This window comes from Clavelina lepadiformis, chromosome 9 (genome assembly GCF_947623445.1).
Source record: "Clavelina lepadiformis chromosome 9, kaClaLepa1.1, whole genome shotgun sequence".
In the NCBI taxonomy this organism is placed as follows: domain Eukaryota; kingdom Metazoa; phylum Chordata; class Ascidiacea; order Aplousobranchia; family Clavelinidae; genus Clavelina; species Clavelina lepadiformis.
In genome coordinates this window covers 12,010,715-12,033,618 of record NC_135248.1, presented here as the reverse complement: position 1 = coordinate 12,033,618, position 22,904 = coordinate 12,010,715, and the positions used below count along the sequence as shown (strand labels likewise).

The 22,904-nt window shown below is 34.4% G+C and overlaps 3 protein-coding genes and 1 long non-coding RNA gene across 4 annotated transcripts; 1 reads left to right on the top strand and 3 right to left on the bottom strand.

Moving 5' to 3' along the window:
• Positions 1-1,931: 1,931 nt before the first annotated feature.
• Positions 1,932-7,033, bottom strand: LOC143470125 (bactericidal permeability-increasing protein-like). The gene is made up of 13 exons (XM_076968032.1): positions 6,860-7,033; positions 6,419-6,506; positions 6,081-6,212; positions 5,093-5,186; positions 4,589-4,726; positions 4,427-4,490; positions 4,223-4,349; positions 4,009-4,153; positions 3,786-3,865; positions 3,543-3,675; positions 3,303-3,474; positions 3,066-3,142; positions 1,932-2,894 (listed from the first exon to the last, which is right to left on the bottom strand). Exons 1-13 carry the CDS (start codon positions 6,969-6,971, stop codon positions 2,703-2,705), a joined length of 1,554 nt encoding a protein of 517 aa, XP_076824147.1. The 5' UTR covers positions 6,972-7,033; the 3' UTR covers positions 1,932-2,702.
• A 1,698-nt stretch (positions 7,034-8,731) lies between these two features.
• LOC143470122 (bactericidal permeability-increasing protein-like) lies at positions 8,732-12,982 on the bottom strand. The gene is made up of 13 exons (XM_076968030.1): positions 12,825-12,982; positions 12,398-12,485; positions 12,120-12,251; positions 11,665-11,758; positions 11,047-11,184; positions 10,900-10,963; positions 10,687-10,813; positions 10,470-10,614; positions 10,186-10,265; positions 9,954-10,086; positions 9,698-9,869; positions 9,499-9,575; positions 8,732-9,380 (listed from the first exon to the last, which is right to left on the bottom strand). Exons 1-13 carry the CDS (start codon positions 12,934-12,936, stop codon positions 9,204-9,206), a joined length of 1,539 nt encoding a protein of 512 aa, XP_076824145.1. The 5' UTR covers positions 12,937-12,982; the 3' UTR covers positions 8,732-9,203.
• A 1,728-nt stretch (positions 12,983-14,710) lies between these two features.
• Positions 14,711-19,936, bottom strand: LOC143471200 (bactericidal permeability-increasing protein-like). Its single transcript, XM_076969594.1, has 13 exons — positions 19,760-19,936; positions 19,237-19,324; positions 19,045-19,176; positions 18,266-18,359; positions 17,984-18,121; positions 17,829-17,892; positions 17,583-17,721; positions 16,431-16,578; positions 16,193-16,269; positions 15,941-16,073; positions 15,674-15,845; positions 15,363-15,439; positions 14,711-15,185 (listed from the first exon to the last, which is right to left on the bottom strand). Exons 1-13 carry the CDS (start codon positions 19,869-19,871, stop codon positions 15,027-15,029), a joined length of 1,533 nt encoding a protein of 510 aa, XP_076825709.1. The 5' UTR covers positions 19,872-19,936; the 3' UTR covers positions 14,711-15,026.
• Positions 19,937-20,275: 339 nt separating this feature from the next.
• LOC143470128 (uncharacterized) lies at positions 20,276-22,233 on the top strand. The gene is made up of 3 exons (XR_013119312.1): positions 20,276-20,403; positions 21,545-21,640; positions 21,827-22,233. It is a non-coding gene; the product is annotated as an uncharacterized LOC143470128 (long non-coding RNA).
• Positions 22,234-22,904: the final 671 nt, after the last annotated feature.

The following is a 22,904-nucleotide window of genomic DNA, read 5'->3' as shown; positions in this document are numbered from 1 at the left end:
ACTGCGTTATTTTATATGCATGTTGTGTTTTAAACTAACACAAGAAAAAACGAAATGTCCAAGTTGCAAATAAGAAACACTTCATTAGTATTGCAGCCTACTGCCTACTGTTAGTTGGCCCTATATGCTTTGCAGCAAAACCTTATTTAGATTTCCATCTACATTTGTTTACAAAGAGTTTCCCATAAAGAAAAAAATGTGTAAATAGGCCCATCTCAAGTAGGCCTAGACGTGCAATTTGTCTTAAATGCCATACCCGCACATCTTTTATCTCAAGACTTAAACGATCTTCAGAAAAACAAAAAATCACTCGTTTTCCCATATATTTGCCGTCGTAGTTTGCTATACACGTTACACGTCACGCTTGACTTGATGCAAGTCTTTCATTCATTGTAGGTTTGACGTAGATGGGGGAAGTGATCTCATTGGGCAAGTAAAAAAAATCTTGATTGTCTGCCAACTTTATGAGTTTTGATTTAAAACTTTCATGCATATTTCTTAACTACATGTTTCATATCGTAACTTACTTTTGATAAACTTGCTTTTAACAATTTCAAAATGCAATGAAGGACAAATATGTTGAGTAAAAACATAACGCGTTGAATTGTGAAAATTCTGTCTTCCTTCGGTCTAATCAACTAAAGCAACTTGTCCATGACTTATATGGAATTTGGTTCATTGGTGACGTAACAAATTAAGAGAAAACTGATGGTAAAGCAAAAGTAAAACAATTATATAATTTATGATTGACAGATGATTACACGTATTAGAAACTATCGTGACAACTTAGCAGATATCTCATTGAAAGCTTGGTTTACGAAAACAGAGACCTTCAACAGCAAGTGTTCCATTGTATAGGTTGTCACCGGTGGGAGAAGCAAAGGAGCGTAAAAGTTACAAATCGAAATAAAAAAGCTAATGTCAGTTACAGACGTGAAGTCACAGCTGAAACAATCCCAGAATTACTAAATAAACTAATGATTTTCACGGTACACCTGAAGAAGCAATCTTATGCCTTCGAAAGCTCGTGTCGAAAAATATAAAGTTAACTTTAAGGGTGCCAAACTATATCCTGTTACTTATTTTACTTTAAAATTTGGTTAACACGGTTCAGACAGCATCAACTAAATAACTAAGTAATTTTATGCATGTTGACGATGTTGTATCTTTAACCATGCAGCACAGGTGAAGTGTTCAAATCTACAAAGGAGAAAAGTTTCTTGAATATTTAGTTGGCCCGATGCCATCCTGTAACAAATTTCTTGATTTTTGGAAAAAGTACTGAAAAATTCTTTTAAAAACATTTTCGATAAACCAATGAGTGTAAAAGTTATACCTTGCCGGTGTACTGGCACGGTATAAAAAGGTTCAAGTTTACGCATAAAACTAAAACAGGTTTGTCTTTTAATAAAGCATTAAATATAAATCGTTAACATATCCACGGATGTACAGTATTATTTTAAAACTCGGGCAAATGATAACAAAAAGTTTTTCATTTATCGGACACTCCATTAGTTTGACCTCATAGCCAGTCCAGTGATACTTCACGCATGACTTGATCCAAGTGATTATTCAATTCACAATTGAAATTACTTAGCGAAGTGATCTGGTCAAGCAAATAAAAACTTTACTGTTTTTCAGACAGTTGTTGCGTGAGTGTTGAAGCAAAAGTTTCCTAGATGGAGTAACTACATAATGTTTAAAGCATACTGTAAAGACCTACTATATAGAACAAACTAAGAAAGATGTGTTTAGCATTCCCTAAATATAGTCAAACACAATTGCACGAAGAAAAAACGTTATATTTTGAGTTGTTTATATTTTCTCGATGAAAGCATAATGCCGATGACATATGGGTTTAAGGATTCCTGTCGATTTGTGATATAGTGCAAGACAACTGAACATGTATGGAAAGCTAATACAACTGGCTACATATAAGCAACAATTCTCTTAGTATTCATACCATCATATGCAACCTTTGCTGGCTGAAATTAACTTAAAAGAAGAACATCACTCATTTTTAGTTTGTTCATTTTTTAGTAGTTTAGTTCATTTTTATTTCATTGCTTTCTAAAGTTCATTCATTACAATCATTTTTGTAATACTTTGACTTTTGACTTCTTTTTTTAAATTATGCACAACATTTCAATATACGTATAAGCTGTAATGATCATTTCATATGTCAATGTCACTTGAGTGTTGTAGTACAAAGTATAAAAACTGCAATGATTGTAAAATGCACGTAACACTCTATTAATCTATAAGTTTAACCATTTTGCTTTATAAGATTTATACAAAAGCGAGAAGCAAAGAACTAGCACACAACAGCAAGAGAAAAATGTTTAAACGTGAAAAAAGTTCTTTTTGCAATCATTGTATAAATACAGTTTTTATAATTAGATTTTGACACAGATACATTTTAACGCTTGTTATGATGTCTGAAGGGTAATCAGTAAAGGTAAAGGTAATCAACACTTAACGTTTAAAAGAAGCGATAACGTTTCAAATATACTGTTTATGCCGAAATACAGCAAAAGTAAATTGAAAAATACTGTATATGCACATTTTATAAAGCATAATTGCACAGACAGAGAACTCAACCTGTGTCTAAATCAAAAATAAAGATTTTCCCATCTGAACCTGTTTCTTTCATTTTTTTCTCATAACTGGCAATATACATTAAACAAAAACTTGTAATTGCTTCAAGGACAATCCATAAAGGGTCTGTCGATTTCGTCAGGTCTGAAACGTCTGTCCTCTTCAAACCTATCCCGTGAAAAAGGTCTATCTACGTCACGACAAGGATTGGGCCGACGGGGCCATCTGGTGGTGAAAGGCCGACTGGTTGTGGTTGGTGGAGTTTTTCTAAAGTTTGATCCAATTTCCAAGGCATTCTAAGAAGGTAGCGACATATAAAGCAAAGTCTTTAAAGGTATTTGTAGCTGTAAGCTGCTTTGCACATGGGTACGTTATTCCCGTAAATATTCTATAACTGCGGAAATATACATTCTTAGTGTTTATATTTTGATTAAGCCATAAGGCCAAATATGTTTTAATTTTCTCACTGTTTTGGTAGTGATAGTGGCTCCATAGAAAGAGTAACCATAGAAACTGGGAAGTTCGAATCCGGCTCCGGTCACTTCTGTCATGAAATGAATGTCAATGTAAGTACTATCATCAATTCCATAAAAAGTAACTTCATGAAATGAGCAGACTTGCGTGATGGGTTTGTTACAGCAGGTACAGTAAAAAACCAAGATCAAACACTAATTGCTTCTGACATAGTTAAACCATTTCGTTACCGTTGACTGCTGGAACTATTTGTGTTGACAAGAAAGCTTCGATTAACTGGTTGATTTGATTGAGAACTTGATCCGGAAGTACACCAGCGTTGGTGATGACGACAACTACGTTTGATATCGAACCGGAAATGACGCCATTAGTAAGACGGGGTTGAGCCATGAAGTCAACTTTCTAAAACATTTGTAATTTTTATTAAAGCCAGTAAGCACTAGGTCGAACCATTGAGCAATTATACTCACAGTACTGATGGTTGCAGCCTGTGGTGCGCTTGAAGGTCCAGCAATTATATCAAATTTGCCGGATATTTGAATTCCAGTTGTTGTAAACTGAGCTCTTGGTGCTTGACTTGCTCGAATCTCAGCTTGCAGAGGTCTAAATAGACGTTGGTCTATGCCTTAATACTTCATGTCAATTATTTTTGTATCCTAAAGATTTTAAACATAAAAGATTAAAGGTTATACTACAGTAGAATAATCACATACTGATTGTCATACGAAGAAAGCGTGGGAAAGAATGGTGCTAAGGTATTTGCAGTTAAAGGGGATTTCAAGGTAGCAGATATCTAAAAAAAATTTTGTTGAAATGGTTGAGACGAATGATGAAATAAGCATATCTGAAATTGGTCTAAAATCTGAGGGTTATGAAATTTATTTATACATTAAATTGTTTAGTGTGACGTTTAAGTTTAACCAAGCCCAGTCAAACCTGTTGCTGTGAGAAACCTTTCTTCAATACATTGCTCTTCCACATCGAGTAAAGCAAAGTATTCATGACGTAAGGACTGATCGATATTCGAACCATCTGTGACGTTGTAGTGATAGCAGGAACCGTTGGTGGATTAAAAGGAAAACTGAAGCACAAAAGACTGATTTTGGAAAACTTTTAGACTTTATGGAAATTAAACAAAAATCAAACAAACCTTAACGAAGGCATAGATTTAGGAAAACAGCGACCTCTGAGGGCGAGTGTGATGCTGTTGCTTGTCACCGCTGGGTTGGAGACGAGACCAAGATTAACTTTGGTTCCGAATACTAGCGGAAAGTCAGCTAAAGTACGACAAAATAGTTGTTTTATAGTTTGTTTTATAGTTCATAGAGTAGTCCTACACGTACATCAAACTTACTTTTAAAATCATTTGATAGCTTTTTGAATTGTTCTCCAAGCGTCTTTTGTATTTCTGTACAAATCTGATACACAAAAGTAAAATGTTTAATTAAACAATAACGGATTATAGACATTTACGGTCGCTTTTTCCCTTATAAAAGCTTAATATTTTTAGTTTTACTTGTTCTTGCAGATTACGGCGAATTTTTCCTTTAAAGAAACTTAAGATGAGATTGTAAATCCAATCTTGAAAGAAGTTACTTCCTTCAAGTTCGATATCAAAGCTTGTGATATGTGACGTACACTTCCCAACCGACAGCTGTTAAAGATCAAACGATATCACTGTACGTGTATTATTTTGGCTCTAATTAATCTTTTTTATTACTAAAAGGTAAATTATTACGGTACAAAAAGTACGGCATATGTGCAAGCATACACGTTCTTCACTCTTACTATTGTTTTGTTTTGATTAAAGTGTTCAAAAGTGTAGTTTATTTTGACTTTAAAGATATGCTTGCTTGAACGAGCGCCTGCTACATTTGCTGTAATGTTCCTATGTACAAGTTGAAACTTTGCATAGATACTTTTATAACCAACAAGCGTATAGCACTCTTTAGTGGTTATTAGTCATATGCACCTATTGCAATATCGTACAAAAACATAAATCAATATTTTCGTTTTTTACCGTTGGTTTATCAGAATTTCTCCCAAGTCCGATAGTTTGTTCGAGATCAACTTTGGCAGAGACTTTGCCGGTTCCTGACGCACGAAGTTTGATACTAAAATAGTCAGGTATACAAAAAATTAACAAAGCTACAAAGAAATTTAAGCTAACTTTGTGAGTGTCTAAATCTATTTTAGTTTAAACAGGAAATCGTAAATAACAGATTGCTGAAAATAACCTGGTATACAGTAAGCTTTGTTAAGCTTTATGTTATGGAGTGTCGACATTCGGTTTGTCGATCCAAGTGGTCGCTTGTCCCTAACCGGCCGCTGTTAAAATAGAGATCCAGTACTTGCGCAAACGTTTATTTATGGTGTAAGTGACAGGTTTCGATGATTGTTATTGGTCCCATTATTGTGATTTTAATTGGTGCCTACTTGGACCCTGACCGTTTGGCACTACGCGTTAATGTTTTGTCGGGGTACATACATTAACCTTATAATGCATTTCACATGTTGCTTTATCGTTTAACATAAAAAGAGAATACAATATTCACTGTGTTATGTTTTTCAAATACGTTTTGATTGCCTGTGTGTTTCATATGACCGGTCGTATCCCCAAAAGCGCTGTTTTTGATCGACTTGCCTTCATTACGTTTGTGCGCTGTAACTTCGACCCGAGATAACACACTGATGGTAGATGCATGATACATGGTTCACACATTGCTGCTGTGCTCTGCTTCGTGTGGTCTTGGTCGGTTGTCGAGATGAAATAACCCATACGCTTTAATAGCTATTTTGAGTACCATTTTGTAATACAAGTTATTTAAAGCAACCTATTAAGTATACATCATGACTGTATGACATTATTGTCAGAAAAATCGATAGCAATTCTGCTATAGCTGTAATTTTAAAGTTATTTTACATTTGAAAGAAGTCTGTTACATACATTTTTGCGCACACATAAAAGACCTATATCTTCAATGTGGGCAGTACTTTAATACACTTACAACCAAATCTTCTTCCACGCTCTCCAATCTCCGGTAGCGAATGCACCCGCATCTTTCACAGTAACTTTGAAAATATTTGGAGATTTCGTAGTGACTGTGGTTGAACCAAGATTAAAGGAAGTAATTCTCAGACTGCCAACAAAGAAAAATTACACAACAGATTACAAACTTTCTCAATTCATCTGGAAACACTTTCCAGGAAAAAACGTAAGGACTTTATGTTAAATAGAAGCGTAATTACAGTATACTATATATAGCGTATAGCCTAATTCTTGTTTTGCGCAGACCAAAAAATACATTGATTTGTATTAGCCTATATTTCACCGTGCATGACTTACTTGCTAACTGCGAAATTATCTTCGCTGAAATCAGGCAATTTCAGTTTGTTTATGACGTCGTGCAAAAATTCAAGAGCAATGTCTTTGGCTAAAATATAAACTTTTTATAATAAGAAGAATAACTTTATGATGATGGACGACTGAGATAAAAAAACAACAAAAAAACAAATAAATCTTAAAGTGTTATAGTGATCATAAAACTATTCAATAATTGAGTGGGGCATCTAATATTTCAAATAACCATGCAGCCACTGAAAAACCATAATTATGCAATATTTACGTATTAAAGCTTTTAAACCTATATAAAAACTAAGTATTATCCAGCAGGCTGCTATATCATGTAGGCATCAACTACGTTGTTGGTGACAACGTTAACTTAATACTCAGATTATTCATAAAATAAACATCATTCTTTAGCAAACTGAAAGAACTAAAACTCACCAAAATTGATTCCGTTTGACGTCAGTCTCAGTTGAAGTCCAGGATTTTGACCAGAAATCGTGGACGCGGTGAAAAGCAGACAAAGTATCACTGAAAGAAGAACCAACTTCATCTTTAATCTTCTTCAATATTTGGAGGAAAACTGTTGTCTGAGTTGAAGTATAGCGCTGCTTATATAGACACGATTTTAAGTGATTCATTGTTTTTCACAGCAAGATAATTTTAAAAGGGAATTTCTTTCCGCAGTTGCGACGTGCCGCCATAACGTGCGAGTTTTCGTTGTTTTCCTTCACAAACATTTTCCTTTCGATAGATGGTAAATACCTGTTGACCAAACCGATTGCTTAGTTAAGGCTTAGAAGTAACTATGCGGCCCGTGGTTACGAAATCTACGTTTTGTTTTCGTTACGCTTGACCAAATATCGTACTGGGCTTGTTTTTCTGCTGCCGGTGTTTATCAAAGCGAGAAACGTGTACGATATTTTTCATCTAGTGCCGAACTATACGTGACCAGTCTTATGCGCTGAAATAGTCACGTAGCCCGTGGTTAACGATGAGCTGTTTTGGGTTGTAGGAGAATGGGTTAGCAAAAATTTGATTTTCACTATTTAGGGTTTAATTGAAGTTAGATTTAGATTAATAAGAATTTGGGAATATTTGCTTAAAATTTACGTTACTATAAATGTTATTAATATTATTTAAGTTAAATTGCTTAAAATTAGCAGAAAATTCATTAAAATAACTTCAAACGTATAGGATTTTTTTATCGGTGCAATAGTGATAGCTTACAACAATGGAAATACTTGGACTTCTTGATGACATCACAATTGTTGTTAACCCAATATTGTCAGTGAGCAATTTTGGGGCAGCAACCGAAATTCTTCTATCCGTATTGCAACTTTGGAGAAGCGAAAAACAACTTCGGAAAATTTACGAGCCTAGTTACAAATCACTCTTTAAGCTTAAGCCGGCAAAAGGTCAGTTTTTCGGTTTAATCATTCTGAAATTTCCAATAACTAGCGGTGAAAACAAATTATTTCAGGCTATAAACTTTTTTGTAAAAAAATTTCCACCGTCTCGTAATTTATAGTTTTTTTATTTTTAAATCTCGTCATAAATTTATAACAAAACTTTTTACGAATTTTTTAAACTTATCAAAACATTAATCTACTTAATTAAGCTAATAATTGCGAAGCTTCCAGTTTACACAATGACAAAAGTAAGCATGACTGCAAACCACGAAACCAAGTAATTGTATCTCATTTTAAACCAGTCGAACAATAAATAGTATGCACAAGTTTACAAATGAGGAAAGCTTCTGAAATATGATATATAGTTGGGCTTGACGTGTTCTAGTAAATTTCTGGAAAATGCGTCTATAACTCTTTACATAAAGAATTTCCCATAAAAAGGCAGCACATGTGTTATAGTTATAGGACTATATGAATATGTTATACGACTCATATTTCAAGCTAGCGTGTATAACGTTAAAACAAGCTTACCTCAAACGATATGCCAGTCCATGTTTTATAAAACAATATCGCAATGCTGAATTATTGTCTATTTGCCATGTTATTACGTGTGTTTAATAATTAATTGATTAATCACTTCATAAGGAATTGAAACTGTTCAAACGCAGTTGCCACAAAGCGCTAAACACTTTCACGCCTACGCTGGCGCGAAACGTCACGTGACTGCGACGCACGAGGCAATTTGTGCAATATTTTTATTATCCATTTGGTAACTTATCCGGTGTTATCAATAGCAAATTGTGTAGTGTGAAATTGGTAGGGTAACATATATAGCATGGTAACTGTTACGTAATTATCGATTTTTAACGTCAAATATTATAATTTTAACAAAATTCCAAAACACAATGACATAGAAGTTTATTGACTTAAACTCAAAATGAAAACGAAATATATAAACTAACAAACATTTTTCACAAAGTTGCTTTCATATAAAGTGCTGAAATCCATTTTTTGTATTCTTAAATGCATAAGTGAAATACACGTGTGGCTTATACTACAATACACTATCAAATACGCAAAGCTATTCATTACTTAGATGTTACTGCCATCACACCCATTATGCAAGAAAGAAGCCAGGATTGAATTTGTTCATAGATGTCATGGCAAATACTAAATACATCCCCGAATATCCCAAATACTCATTGTAGATGCTCAAAACAGTGCGGCAAAAGTAATTTCCGTAAACAGTACAAGTAAGTATTTAAATACCAGTAAATATTTTCGGTAACAATTTTGGTAAAAACGGTAACGGTTTTGTACGGCAAAAGTAATTTCGGTCTACGGTTTTGAACATCACTGGTTTTAACTGCCAGTTAATACGGGCAAAGCAATTCCTCTCTGTCATTATGTCTGATTTCGTAAAATCCTTCCTGAAGTTCGTCATCATTGCTAATTGGTCTTCTTCGAATACAAGGTTTGGGCGGGTATTTAATTGTGGGAGGAGGAGGTGGGGGAGTTTTTCGAAAGTTTGATCCAATTTCCAAGGCATTCTGTCACATTTAAGTTGTACATTGAGACATCACTGATTTTTGTCTTGTTGTACAAACTTGTTGAATTTTCGAAATAATTTTCATTAAATGCTAATTCGTACATTAGAAATTTTCGTACCGTTTTAGTGGTGATGGTGGCTCCATAGAAAGAGTAACCGTAGAAGGTGGGAAGTTTGAATCCAGCTCCGGTAACATCTGATATAACATAGTGTCAACAGTAAGTTTTCCAAACATATTTTCATAGAGTATAACTTGCTAGCCAGCAAGCAGCTTAATTAGCAAAACCGGCAGCAATAATGGCTTAAGTAAGTCTTTACCGTTGATTGCTGGAACTATTTGTGTTGACAAGAAAGCTTCGATTAACTGGTTGATTTGGTTGAGAACTTGATCCGGAAGAACACCAGCGTTGGTGATGACGACAACTACGTTTGATATGGAACCAGAAATGACGCCATTGGTGAGACGGGGTTGAGCCGTGAAGTCAACGTTCTACAAAAAGCATATCTTAAATTATTTGTTATTTAACTCAGTCAACGAACGACTGACATAGGCCAAGATGCCATTCATACTCACAGTACTGATGGTTGCAGCCTGTGGTGCGCTTGAAGGTCCAGCAATTATATCAAATTTTCCGGATATTCGAATTCCAGTTGTTGTAAACTGTGCTCTTGGTGCTTGACTTGCTCGAACTTCAGCTTGCAAAGGTCTAAATAAAAAAAGTTTAAGTTACTCTTTTGTTTGATTTATTCCATTGCCAGATGTACGTTTCAAAAGTTTGCTTTTATTCAAAATATACATAACTTACTGAGTGCCGTATGGAGCTAGGGTCGGAAAGAATGGAACCAAAGTGTTTGCAGTTATTGGAGATCCCACAGCCGCAGTTAACTGTAAAAATTTCATAAAAAAGCGGTTAAATTAACCACAAAAATAGTTAGAAATAGAGACAGTTCACCTTTTCTATATAGACAAATAATAAGTTTAGATCAGTGTTACTGTACTAGCAGTATCGTAGAGAGAAACGAGTAGAGATTGAGTATTAGAGAAACTTTGTATGCTTTAGTAAATCTTAATCAAAAGAAAGGTGCAAACCTGTTGCTGTGTGAAACGTTTCTTCAATACATTGCTCTTCCACATCGAGTAAAGCAAAGTGTTCATGACGTAAGGACTGATCGAAATTCTTGCCATTTGTGACGTTGTAGTGATAGCAGGAACCGTTGGAGGATTAAACGGAAAACTGAATCAGAAAAGGTTTATTTTATAAAAATTTCAACCCGGCAAATTGAATTAAATGATAAAGTCAGCGAACCTCAATGAAGGCATAGATTTAGGATAACAGCGACCTCTGAGGGCAAGTGTGATGCTGTTGCTTGTCACCGCTGGGTTGGAGACAAGACCAAGATTAACGTTGGTGCCAAATACAAGTGGAAAGTCAGCTGAAATCGCATTGAATGGTTGTCAAATATTAAAAGATATAAAAAGAAACACCAATATTAGTTTTTATCGTTTATATCAAACTTACGTTGAAATTCACTTGATAACTTTTTGCTTTGTTCTGCAAGCGCCTTCGCTATTTCTGGACAAATCTGATATAAAAACAGAAAAATGTTAAATAACGCGTTGGGATGAAACACATAGAAATACTTTTTATAAATCTTATTCTTTCTACTTTGCTTTGAAGCTCGCGACGAATTTTTCCTTCAAAGAAACTTAGGACCAGATTGTAAAGCCAATCTTCAAAGAAGTTACTTCCTTCAAGATCAATATCAAAGCTTGTGATGGGGGACTTGCATTCTCCTGCTGATAACTGTGAAGCAATGATTTCTCTGTTATTTTAGTTACACTGGTAATTCTTTCTTTTAATTAAAAGACGTTAGAATGTGTCTGTGTAGGCATAAAACAATTTTTTTGCTCCTGGTGTATTTTGTTTTAGGTAAAGTGTTAAGGTTAAGGTTAAGGTTAATGTTAAAGTGTTAAGGTGTGGTTTAAAAAGTTCAACAACAGCCCATTATGACCTTTTTAACATATAAGTCGAAGATTACCTTCATATTCTGTGTCTGCCACATATAACTTTTGTAAACGGGTTTTAAAGTTCATAAAATTTAAAGAACCACGCGTTGTACTGCGATCGTTACAGCTAAGTGCAGTTACCGCTAAAACAACAATTTGCTAAAGGCTTGTTTTCCAGAATTTTTCTTCAAATATTTAACCCGATTTAAAATAAAAGCAACACAATATTAAAATATTTATACTTTCGAAGTTAAACAAAGACTTTATAATCTTTTACCGCTGGCTTATCAGAACTTCTTCCAAGACCGATCGTTTGTTCAAGATCGACTTTGGCAGAAACTTTGCCGGTTCCTGATGCGCGGAAGTTGATGCTGAAATAAACAGAAATAAGCAAAGTTCGCAAAATGACCTTTTAAATTCAAGCTAAATTTGTAAGTTTTAACAAGTAAATTATTTTTTTGTATTTTAAAAAGAAAACGTCGATGAGAGATTGCTGAAAATAATTCGTAGCAATACGGTGCTCAGGTTAATGTAGAATTCCTGCATTTCAGCCAATTTTGAGTTAAGTTTGGTATACTGTGTTTTTTGTAAAAGCTTTTATCACAACAGAAGCCCGTAACAATCGCTTTAGGTATTATTTTGAGGTCACATCGCATTTTAGAGAGTGTCAATCCCGTATTATTTTCTTCATTTACGTGAAAGACCTATTTTAAAAATATAGGTTGCACTTACAACCAAACCTTTGTCCAAGCCCTCCAATTCGCGGTGGCATATGCACTGGCGCCTTTCACTGCAACTTTAAAAACGTTCGGAGACTTTGCTGTGACTGTGCTTGAACCAAAAGTAAAGGATCTGACTCTGACACTGCCAAACAAGAATTATTACAAATTATGCTTTTTTGCTATAGTTTGGCACTTGTATACTTTCCCGAGAAACGTCTAATTTATATGTAACTATAAAGACGTAGTTAGCAACAGAATAACTATTGGGGTGGATATTACATCACTTACTTGCTAATTGCGAAATTCTTTCCGCTGAAATCTGGCAATTTAAGTTTGTTTATGACGTCACGCAAAAATCCAAGGGCAATGTCTTTCGCTAAAATATAAATAAATATTTCAATAAAGAGCAACAAAACGAAAACCTTTATGAAACTTTTTGATATTGTCAAATGCTCATTTTATAGTAATATGTAGAATAATATTTTTGAAACTAAAACGACCATATTTTATGTTTACAAACCATGAACTGATAAGTATTAAATTTGACATTTACGCGTATTTCAAAGTTTAACAACCATAACACTATAAATATCATTTTTCAGGAACCACAATAAATCCTTTATCCATGTCTTTATTTTCGAGCGTGTTAAGTAAATACGCAAATTTGTCATAAAATGTTCCTTGTCTTCACTAGAAACTTCAAAAACAAACTCACCAAAGTTGATCCCGTTTGACGTCAGTCTCACTTGAAGTCCAGGATTTTGTCCAGAAATCGTGGACGCGGTGAAAAGCAGACAAAGTATCACAGAAAGAAGAGTTAACTTCATCTTTAATCTTCTTCGATATTTCGTAGGAAAACTAACGAATGATCTGGTGCACATTGATGCTTATATATACGATTTTAGGTGAAATCCACCATAGCGGTCCTGCCACAAACGGTAAACTATGTTTAGAACGGGAGTTTTTATGCCGCAGTTTATCTCTTGCCGGTATAGCTCATGTTTTGACCTATTTAAAAAAATGTTTAGTTGATTGATTGAACTGATTAGATTTTTGATTTACATTGTACCTGTAGAAAAGCCATTACCTTAGAAATATAATGGTCGACATAACTTTCACCTATCCTGATTATTTAAGACATTATATTGAGTCAGAAAGCTAGAAATGAGATGATCGGTTATGTCTGTCGAATTCAATTTTGTTTAATTATGTACACATAATTGTGTTTTTCCGCGTTATCGAGATGGTGTCGGCGCAATTGAACACGAAAGAAATTATGGTGGTGGAATTAAACTTGTGCTCACTTATAATGACGCTTCTAACTTTAAAGTTGTTTTCAGCTTCAGCAAAAGCCAAAAATTCGTTTTAGTAGGTCTTAAATGCTCAATTTTTCTCCCAACCATATATCACATTCCCGTGATACGGTACCTTCGATTAGTGACGCATCGTACAGCAAGCGACTACACTGTGGCAAAGACAACAACATTAAACTTAAGGAAGTTATTAAATATTTTTGATAAAATAAAAAAGTTAATTACTTGACTCCTATCCAAATGTGAAATTGGTATGGATAAAATTTTACTTTTAACCGCAAGCTATGACGCATCAAGTACTTTGTCTTAATGCTTATGTCATTACTTCATGCCGTCAATTCCACTCTTTGCGTCATTACAGTAGTTTCGGCGCAACTGAAATTTGTCCGAGGGCACGAAGAAGGCAAGTTGAAACGATTTCTGCTTTTACATAAAATTTTTAGGTCAGCTTAAAGAAGTGAAAACAACACTTTTTTCTGTTGGTTATATACTTGTTTTCCTCAGGCGTCGGAATTCGGAGTCATTACTGTACATCGAGGCTATTGTATAAGAACCAGTACAAATGCCTTCACACAAATATGACCTATAAGTGACGTATACCACACGTTTCTTTTACCTCAAAAGCGTCACGGGAGGCGGAACAAAACTATGTATACTGCAGTTAAACACCGATGAATTCCACAACATTATAGAATATACGCTCTTCTCTCAAGTAATAGAAATTTACCAATGTGACGGTGACAAAATAGTTTGTCAAACGATCAGAGTAATGCATGTGATATGAAGTTTATAAAGATTAATTTAGCATGTTGCCGACCCTGGTCTAGTACTTCTCGAACACTAGAACTTGCAATGCTAAAAGCACCGTGTGGCTTATCAGTGTCAACAGAAACCTGTTTGCGAAATAAATCTGTTTCCAGTCTTTGTTAATTCAGAAAAATCCCAAAACAACTCGAATCGGGCTCAACGACATCTCGCGGTCAGACAAGAAAAACCCTGTTATTATCCGAAACGCTAAATAGTGTTACAAAGATTTACGCACGTTTGACGCTAAGCAGTAAAGTGCTTCAGAATTAAGCGTTTCCACACAAGGTTGTTGTACATCTTCCCGTAGAAATTGAATGGGTTAAAACTTTTTACTGTCAACACTTAACTTTGGGTGCGGTAATAGTCCATGCGCCATAAACACCTGTTAGTTCATGTGGTTTGCCTAAACTGTCTGTTCTAAATCTCTGTTTTCTTCGAAATCGTTAAATTTGCATTACATGTGTCTTAGAAGTCGCAAAGGTTCAGTTTTGCTACATGTTTGCAACATTTATTTTCGAATAGTATAGAGCATATAACAAACTCATTGTAAGACCTACTTTCAAAGTGCTACCAATGACAACAAAGCACAAACGTAGCAATTAATGAAAAAAAATGTTTGATTAACGTGGTCGTTTAAAAATAATTTGAATGTAGAATATGTGCACAAAATACACAAGCGAAAATAATCTTACACAAAAAGTAAAAAAGTCAAATAAGTTTAACAAAAACAATTTTAAATCAAATTTCAAGATTGTTCATCAGTATCAGCAACCACCTGATTAAGAAAAACGATGCCGCTACCCCTGGTGTAATATGTTTAAGTTGTTGGTCTTGGATGAAATTGCCCATACATTGAAGTCCGGCTGAGTATAGTTTTCTATCATGATGGTGCGAGATGGCGGAGCTGCTGTTGTTGTCGGAAGTTTTCGGAAATTGGTTTCCATCGTTATTGCGTTCTAGAACGCATAAATTGTGTGTTTTTATACAGTGTTTCAATTTCTTTGCTTTGTATTTCAGTAAAAGCTCATCACTATAAGTTTTTGTTAAACATGTGCTAGGTTTCAATATTCAGATACTTTGAGAAGTAACTACTTTTATGTTAAGCTATATGCTTAGTAATTTATGAGTTATACCTGTCTGTAGTATATAGAAGTATCAGAAAAAGCAAATCCGTAAATCCGCAGATATTCAAATCCAGTCTCTGTTGCACCTGAATGTCAATCGTGAAAAATTATGATATCTAATCTATCAAGCTAAACGTTTTTTTTTATTTAAAGTTAGTCTAACGGCGTTTATTTCAGTTTGTGTGACAATACAAGTTTCTTTTTTTTAAACTTGCCGGAGTTTCGTTTTAAAGAAAGCAAGGAACAGCTTGCAGTTGCCGCAAATCAAATTTTCTATAAGAAAAAATTTATCGTCATTAATGTCATAAAAATTTCCTTACTGTTTAATGCCGGAAGCATTTGGATTAACAGGAAATCTTCAATAAGTTTATTCATTTTGCTGCGGGCTTGCGACGAAAGTGCACCGACATTTGTGATGACAACACGCATGTTTGACATCGAACCGGAAATGATACCTCCAGAGCGAAGAGGTGTGAAAATGAATTCAACATCCTGATAAAAAATGCAGCTGTCAGCAACTTCAAACTTATCTGGTTTGCTGTATAATTGAGAGAGGCATTACTTAAGTTTGTTTAAACAGTACTCACGGTATTGATGGTTGCTGCATTAGGGGCAATGGAAGGTCCAGCAACTATATCAAATTTACCGGATATTGTAACGCCTCTTGTTGTGAACTGAGCTTTTGGTGCTTTGATTGCTAGAACTTCTGCTTGCAATTGCCTACGTTACACCAATGATATTACTGTTATTGTACGTTTTAGCGGATTGCAATGTAAAGTATTATAGGCTGTTATTCGGAGTTATATGTTTTGCATAAGTAGAATTTGAATAAAACTTACTGGTGTCCGTATGGTGCAAGGGTTAAAAATGGTGCCAAGGTGTATGCTGTCAAAGGTGATCCCAGAACAGAACTTAACTAATATATATATATAAACATATACAGTTAAAACACTGAATATCTATTTGATATAACTCAGAAGTATCAAACAAATTCTCCAGGTTATAGCTACAATTTGTAATGCAAATAATGGCAATTGGTTTCAAAATCTGGTAACATTTAACTAAGCTCATTCAAACCTGTTGCTGTGTGAAACTTTTTTTCAATACATTACTCTTCCACATCGAGTAAAGCAAAGTGTTGATGACGTAAGGACTGATCGAAATCCTTGCCATCTTTGATGCATAACTGCTGAGAACCGGAGCCGTTGGAGGAATAAATGGAAATCTAGAACGAATAGTTTTCTAATTGAGTATAATTTAACTGACGTATAGTTTATGACATGCGTGCATTGTCAGAAAGTGCAATTGCAAAGAAAAAATTTTAACGTTTTTTTTTACTGAAAGCAAAAATGCTTATCGATAAAAAAATGTTCTGGTTATATTCACGTAATGTTCAAGTAGTTATAAAAATATTCGATCATGAAGTTTTCGATTAGCGACTATAATCGCTATAATCGCCTACTGTAATTATAGTAGGAGCATACTACATAATATAGGTAATTATTGTATATAGAGGCATGCCATTGATAGGATAAGTTCTGTTTACTCAAGTAATTCCGAGTTGTTGACATTAATAGCATATTCAAACGTTCAGCCTTATAAATTAAAATTGAAAATAAATATCCATTATCGATGCCGGGTCACTTTATTTGTTTACAAGTATTTACCGTTTATTCCTGGCGATGTTCTGTACAAAACAGAATCTTATGTTCTAGAGGTATTTATACCATATTTGGTCATCACTTAAGTGTTTAAACTCTAGCATTCAAACACTTGATAACGCATTTTAACGCTCTAATCACATTGTCCTTTGCGTTTTTAGCTTTGCATTAATGAGCTCATGGACATTGTATAATTAGAGTGTTTACTATTGAATTTGAAATGACCTCATTGAAATTATAAGTTTTAGGTGCACAATTTGTCTTAGTATATTCATAGAGCCTTGAATTTTGTAAATTGCTGTTGACTTCTTTAATGTAAAATCGTGTGCCATAGCTACCAATCATACTATGGTTCCGCCAATACGTTACAAGTAGACACTTGCTAACATTCATTTTACAGCAAATCACAACCTTATTACAAGGTATAACTTATAGTAAAGTAAATGTTACCAATTACGGGCGATTAATCCACCACGTTTATATATTTTGTTAAAAATATCAAAGTGAAATTTGGCCCCATGTAGATTACAGTAGGGTAGATTAATTGGCCCCTAAAAATTTAGCAAACCTTAACCAAGGCATCGACATCGGGAAACAGCGACCTCTGAGGGCAATTGTTATACTGTTAGTTGTCACCACTGGGTTGGAGATGAGACCAACATTGAGTTTGATTGGTTGGTTGGTTCCGAAAACCAGAGGAAAATCAGCTGAAATTGCCGAAAATAGTTAAACAAACTATAATTGGATGCAAGAGATAACACAAACCATTTTCCGTTTTGCAATGTTATAAATAGTTGTGTATATTATAGCTTACTTTGAAACTCATTTGAGAACTTTTTAGTTTGTTCTGCAAAGGAACCTCTGATGTTTTCACAAATCTACAAAAAATATGTGAGCGTGAACTCTTATTAAGCTTTTACCACTCTGCTCATTAAAGTTTTAATGTTTTAATGTTTTGAAGTTATTTACCTTATCTTTAAGCTCTCGACTTATCCTATCTTTGAAGAAGCCTAGCAGAATGTTGTAGATCCAAGTTTGCAAGAAGTAATTTCCTTCCAATTGTATGTCTATATTAGTTACGTCAGCGGAGCATGACCCAATCCAAAACTATAATTAGACGATTACAGTAAAAGTGACTGTGCTGGCATGAAAAGTGATGGCTACGAAATTGTTTCAATAAATAAGCCTTTTCATAAAAGCTTTTCTATCTAAAACATTTTGCGCTACAGAATAAACGTAACAAATTTTTACCGCCGGTTTATCAGAGTTCCTTCCAAAACCAATCGTTTGTTCAAGGTCAATGTTGGCAGACACGTGGACTTTTCCCATCCCATTTATGGTAAAACTGAAACAGGGTAAAAACATATCATATTAGAACTTTCTATGTATCAAAAAAAGTTTAGTTGGGTTTATATATATATATTTATATTTACATATATACCGTGTATGAAATGAAAAATTTCTCAAGTTCTGACGCATAAATATAGCACCTTTTAAGTTTTGTATCTTTGCATTGTACAGTGGTAGAATATATGTTAAATTTGTTCACTATTGCGTTATACGACCGCTAGTACGATAGATAGTACTGTTAGGAGATTCTTAACTGTTGTGTTGCATTGGTTGTGCGTACTGTGAAGTCACGTTTGATTCATGTTCTTAACTTTACATTCCTTTTTGTTTTAAACACAAAGCGGGAATCATAAACCTTGCCTTGTCAGCAGATCTGCTCACGCGAAGTCAGCTGGATTCATTGTTAGTGGGGTCAGACTGTATTTTGCTGTTGGTTCAGAAGGATCCCAATTACCTAAATCCTAAGTATCCTAGATCCTAAATACCGCGATTCTGTGCTGTGATTTGCAGATCGATTAACACTTTTTGGTCTTTTCAGTTAAACGTGATACTTGAGTTATTGTAGTACATATACCGGCTGAACATCTGAACATATATTTTCTATAGCCGTCACACAGCATTTGAGCATGACATAAGAAAACGAACAAGGAATGTCCCTTCAAAGAACTTCACGCACTTACAACAGTATTTTATCTGACGCTTTCCACTTTCCGGTAGCAGTCGCTGTTGCTCCTTTAACTCCGACTTTAAACACGATTGGTGACTCGGTGTTGACTTTTGTTGTGCCCAAATCGAAGGACGTTGTTCTGAAACTGCAAAGAAATAAAAGTTCAGCGACCGTAATCTGCATATAGCTGACTAGTATGACCTACTCGCTGACAACGTAATTGCTTTCGTTAATGTTGGGAATCGCAAGATTGCTTGCAACATCACGCACAAATCCAAGTACGACGTCTTTCGCTAAAAAAAAACATAAAACAGCTTCAAAAAAATTCCACCTTGAGTAACAAATAAATATCAAAAATGAGTCGTGAAATGAAGAAAGCAATAATTTTAAACGTAATTTCAAGTAAACGGGCAAAAACTATACGGTGTAATCACACACCAGGAGTAATCATATAAAGTGGGAAAACCTAATTTGCTTTTAGAAGGCTGGAGAAGTGACGAAAAATACCATTATAATGGGTAAACGCATTTTATATAATTTACTTATAACTATAACATGTTTCAGACTGCCTCAGTTTCTCATGAGGATTATATGTGAGTTAAAACTTTCCTTCAATCTATTACTTTTTAAAACATGTTTATTCACTTATAATGAATGTTTATACACTTGAATTGAAAATAAAGACGCAGTTCAACTTAAAGCCATGTTCATTTAATCTAAAAACCTACCAAAATTAATTCCTTTTGAAGTGAGCAACATTTGAATCCCGGGATTTTGAGCCGCTGTAGCAGACGCTTCAAAAAGCAGTAGAAGTATCACAGAAATGGCAACCGACTTCATTTTAAGTATTCTTTGATAATTCTCAGAAAAACTAACCTACAATCTAGAGTTCTCCGTCCTTTTAAAGGCGATTTTTGGTAAATTGCATAACTAGCAAAAAGTAGTTTATCCAAACAACTGTTGATGCAAATTTTACGTCGTGTATTGTTTATTCGTGTTTTTGCCGTGTTTTCGAAAACGTTTGGTTTTGAACCGGTGGCGATTATATACCTGTTGACGTAATCATTTCCTTAGTTACGTCAAGTGTGTCGCTTGGCTGGTCATGTTATTCACAACAGGTTTGTGTGAAGTTGGAACATCACAAGCACTCTATATTTAAAATATTTAAAAATTCACCTACCAAAAAAAACAAAAATGTTCATGGTTTTGAAACTGTTTGTTCAACGTCAGTTCTGACGTAAAAAGGTAATTTGAGCTTCTGGTGTCACAATGAGGAACGTTTCGATTGAGTGAAAATCGCTGTTGCATAACATTGCATAACTGCAGTCTTGCTAGCATCGACATGACGAGACAGTTTGACGAAATTTGTCCGGTAAGTTATGTTTTAGTGTAGAATGTAGTCAAAGACGAACGTTTACAAAACATTTAGAGCTTTTAAACTAAGGAAATTAAATAAATAAAATAAAACAAATTTAAATAAAACTAAACTAATACTTTGGCTTGGTGAAATATTTCCCTGTACTGAATACCTCATACGTATGACATCTCACAAACACATATGGCTTGTTGTTGATATACAGTGTTTGACATCAACGTAATGCAGAGATGTCGCCTAAGATTCGTTAAATCTCCACTGTTTTTTGCTCAGCTATTCTCTTGAAGACGTATAAAGCGAACAATGCTAGAATGCTACGATGTGCATTTGTTTTATGTAGCATAATACAACAAACCAAATCCATGATTAACAACTGATGTGCGTAGCTGCTGGTTACTGTTTCCCTGATGGTTACTTGTTTAGTTACTTCTTTGTAGTTGAAGTAGTTTACCCATATAATATCACTTGCTATATGACAGTTGTAAATGCATTGGATTTAAATAAAATTATAAAAATTGAGTTAAAATCAAACAAGTTTATTCCAAGTTTTAAATCACTTGGATTCCAGAGTAGGAATCTCGTTTCGGTGGCCAGGATAGAAGACACGATAACATCATACACCGTGCACAGTATGAAGATGATTTATGTATAAGGATATCACACAATGTATTAAGCCATCAAACTTGTGCATTTTAGTTTACTTGAGTCGACAGCCGCAAAAAATACAAAAAATAATTATTGTGTTTGTAAGTGAAGGTTTTAAACTAGAATAGTTACACAAGGCGTGAGTGTGTGTGGATTAAACTAACTTCAACCTCCGTAATAACAAGATTTCGTTTAAAACGTCAGCGTATATTTTACACAAACACAAAAAACTTGGTAAATGAAACATATAAATGTCTGTGACAGGCAACGATACAAAACGCCGAAAAACGGTAAAACGTACACAGACATAATAAAGCACATGCAAGTATAAGTGGTATACATAACAGAAGCACAGCATAAGTAATCGTTCTCACAGCATAAAACAAAAGTTATGAATGACACAGATCGAATTTAATTTTCCGCGTTTTAAGTTGAGTTACTTATTGTTACAAACAGATGTTGTTCTCGTCATATTTTGAACGTTTTGTTGTAGTGTTCGGTGGGGGAGGGTGTGGAAGTGTGGTGGTTATCGTTGTTTTTCGAAAATTGGTTCCAAGCTCAAGTGCATTCTCGAAAACGATAAACAAAGGTACTTTGCTGACTAGGTTTGGGAATTTGCATTAGGCAATACGCTATGTGTGCAATAACAAACTCGAAAGATTTATTAAGTCTGCTTTTTTTTGTTAATTGTGTTAGAATATTATACGATTTGTCCATGTACTACCAATGCGTTTGTTAAAGAAATGCGGGTTTGCTAAAGTATACCTTTCTATAGGATATAGAAGCACCAACGAAAGCAAAATCATAAAGATTTGGAAGATCAAATCCTGTCTCAGCCATCTCTGTTAACAATAAAAAAAGGTTAGAAAATTTTAATTAGGCCTATGTGCTGTAGTTTTACTTCTTTTCTTCATTGGTTTTGATAACTTTTTTTCGCAATTGCTTATAATGCTTGTCTGGAAAAGTATTTACAATTTCATTACTGAAGTATTTTTTACCTTTAATTGCTGGAGGAATCTGTGCTGGTAGAAATGTTTCAAGCAGTTGATTGATTTGATCAAGGACTTGACCTAGGAGTGTTGATCTAACCTGTTACTAGCTAGAGGAAAAACATTATTTGTGTTTAATTTAGTAGTTTAAAAGTTATTTGCAGGAAATTTTGCAATAAAATCTGTTGTTGTTTTTGTTTAGTTTGTATGTTTAGCAGAAAGAAGTTTTTGTTTTGTCTCACGAGACCAGATTTTGACGTCAGCATGTACACACATGATATTATAGAGTTGTTTTGCGCTGTCACTCGAAAACACATTTCATTAGCAGAAAACATGATTTATAAATTCCCTACTGGGAAAACCCCCACCATAGGTCCAGTGACGTTAATTTGATCAAACTGTGTCCAATTGTTGCTGGTCAAGCATCAGCGGTTTTCGTGCAACCGATCTCGTGTTACCTGTTTCACGTCATTTCATAGCAAACCAGTGAAGTAAATATTGTACTAAACCAAAACGGATAGTTGTTTTTACCGTAACCAAAATTAGTCATACCTACCTAAGTGTTTGTGATACTTTTGACTAACAGGGGTAAATTAAAACTTTTCCATAATACTGTAATTCTTGAAAGCACTGTAGTCCAGAAAACAATACATTTAATATGATATACACCTTCGTGTTCAAAATTCAATTACTAAATCCTTTTGAAATATCTACTTAACCGTATTAAACATGCAGTTGTTTAAAGGAAGCATTTCAAAACATTTTGTATATTTACAACATAATTTCAAAGTTACAGTATGCAGCAATTACTGGCACGATCATTTTTTGATTCTTTGTTTAGTTCTTTTTCGTTTTCTTAAAATA

What these genes read in the sequence shown, in the direction of transcription:
- LOC143470122 (XM_076968030.1), bottom strand. Translation starts at nt 12,936, where the DNA reads ATGAAGTTAACTCTTCTTTCTGTGATACTTTGTCTGCTTTTCACCGCG. An exon ending in AACGTTTCACACAGCAACAG is followed by an intron (nt 10,266 to 10,469) that starts GTTTGCACCTTT and finishes AAATTTTTACAG; the next exon opens with TTAACTGCGGCTGTGGGATC. An exon ending in CCACCATCACCACTAAAACG is followed by an intron (nt 9,381 to 9,498) that starts GTACGAAAATTT and finishes TAAATGTGACAG; the next exon opens with AATGCCTTGGAAATTGGATC.
- LOC143470125 (XM_076968032.1), bottom strand. Translation starts at nt 6,971, where the DNA reads ATGAAGTTGGTTCTTCTTTCAGTGATACTTTGTCTGCTTTTCACCGCG. An exon ending in AAATCTATGCCTTCGTTAAG is followed by an intron (nt 4,154 to 4,222) that starts GTTTGTTTGATT and finishes TTTGTGCTTCAG; the next exon opens with TTTTCCTTTTAATCCACCAA. An exon ending in CCACTATCACTACCAAAACA is followed by an intron (nt 2,895 to 3,065) that starts GTGAGAAAATTA and finishes CTACCTTCTTAG; the next exon opens with AATGCCTTGGAAATTGGATC.
- LOC143471200 (XM_076969594.1), bottom strand. Translation starts at nt 19,871, where the DNA reads ATGAAGTCGGTTGCCATTTCTGTGATACTTCTACTGCTTTTTGAAGCG. An exon ending in AAAGTTTCACACAGCAACAG is followed by an intron (nt 16,270 to 16,430) that starts GTTTGAATGAGC and finishes TATATATATTAG; the next exon opens with TTAAGTTCTGTTCTGGGATC. An exon ending in ATGCAGCAACCATCAATACC is followed by an intron (nt 15,846 to 15,940) that starts GTGAGTACTGTT and finishes ATTTTTTATCAG; the next exon opens with GATGTTGAATTCATTTTCAC.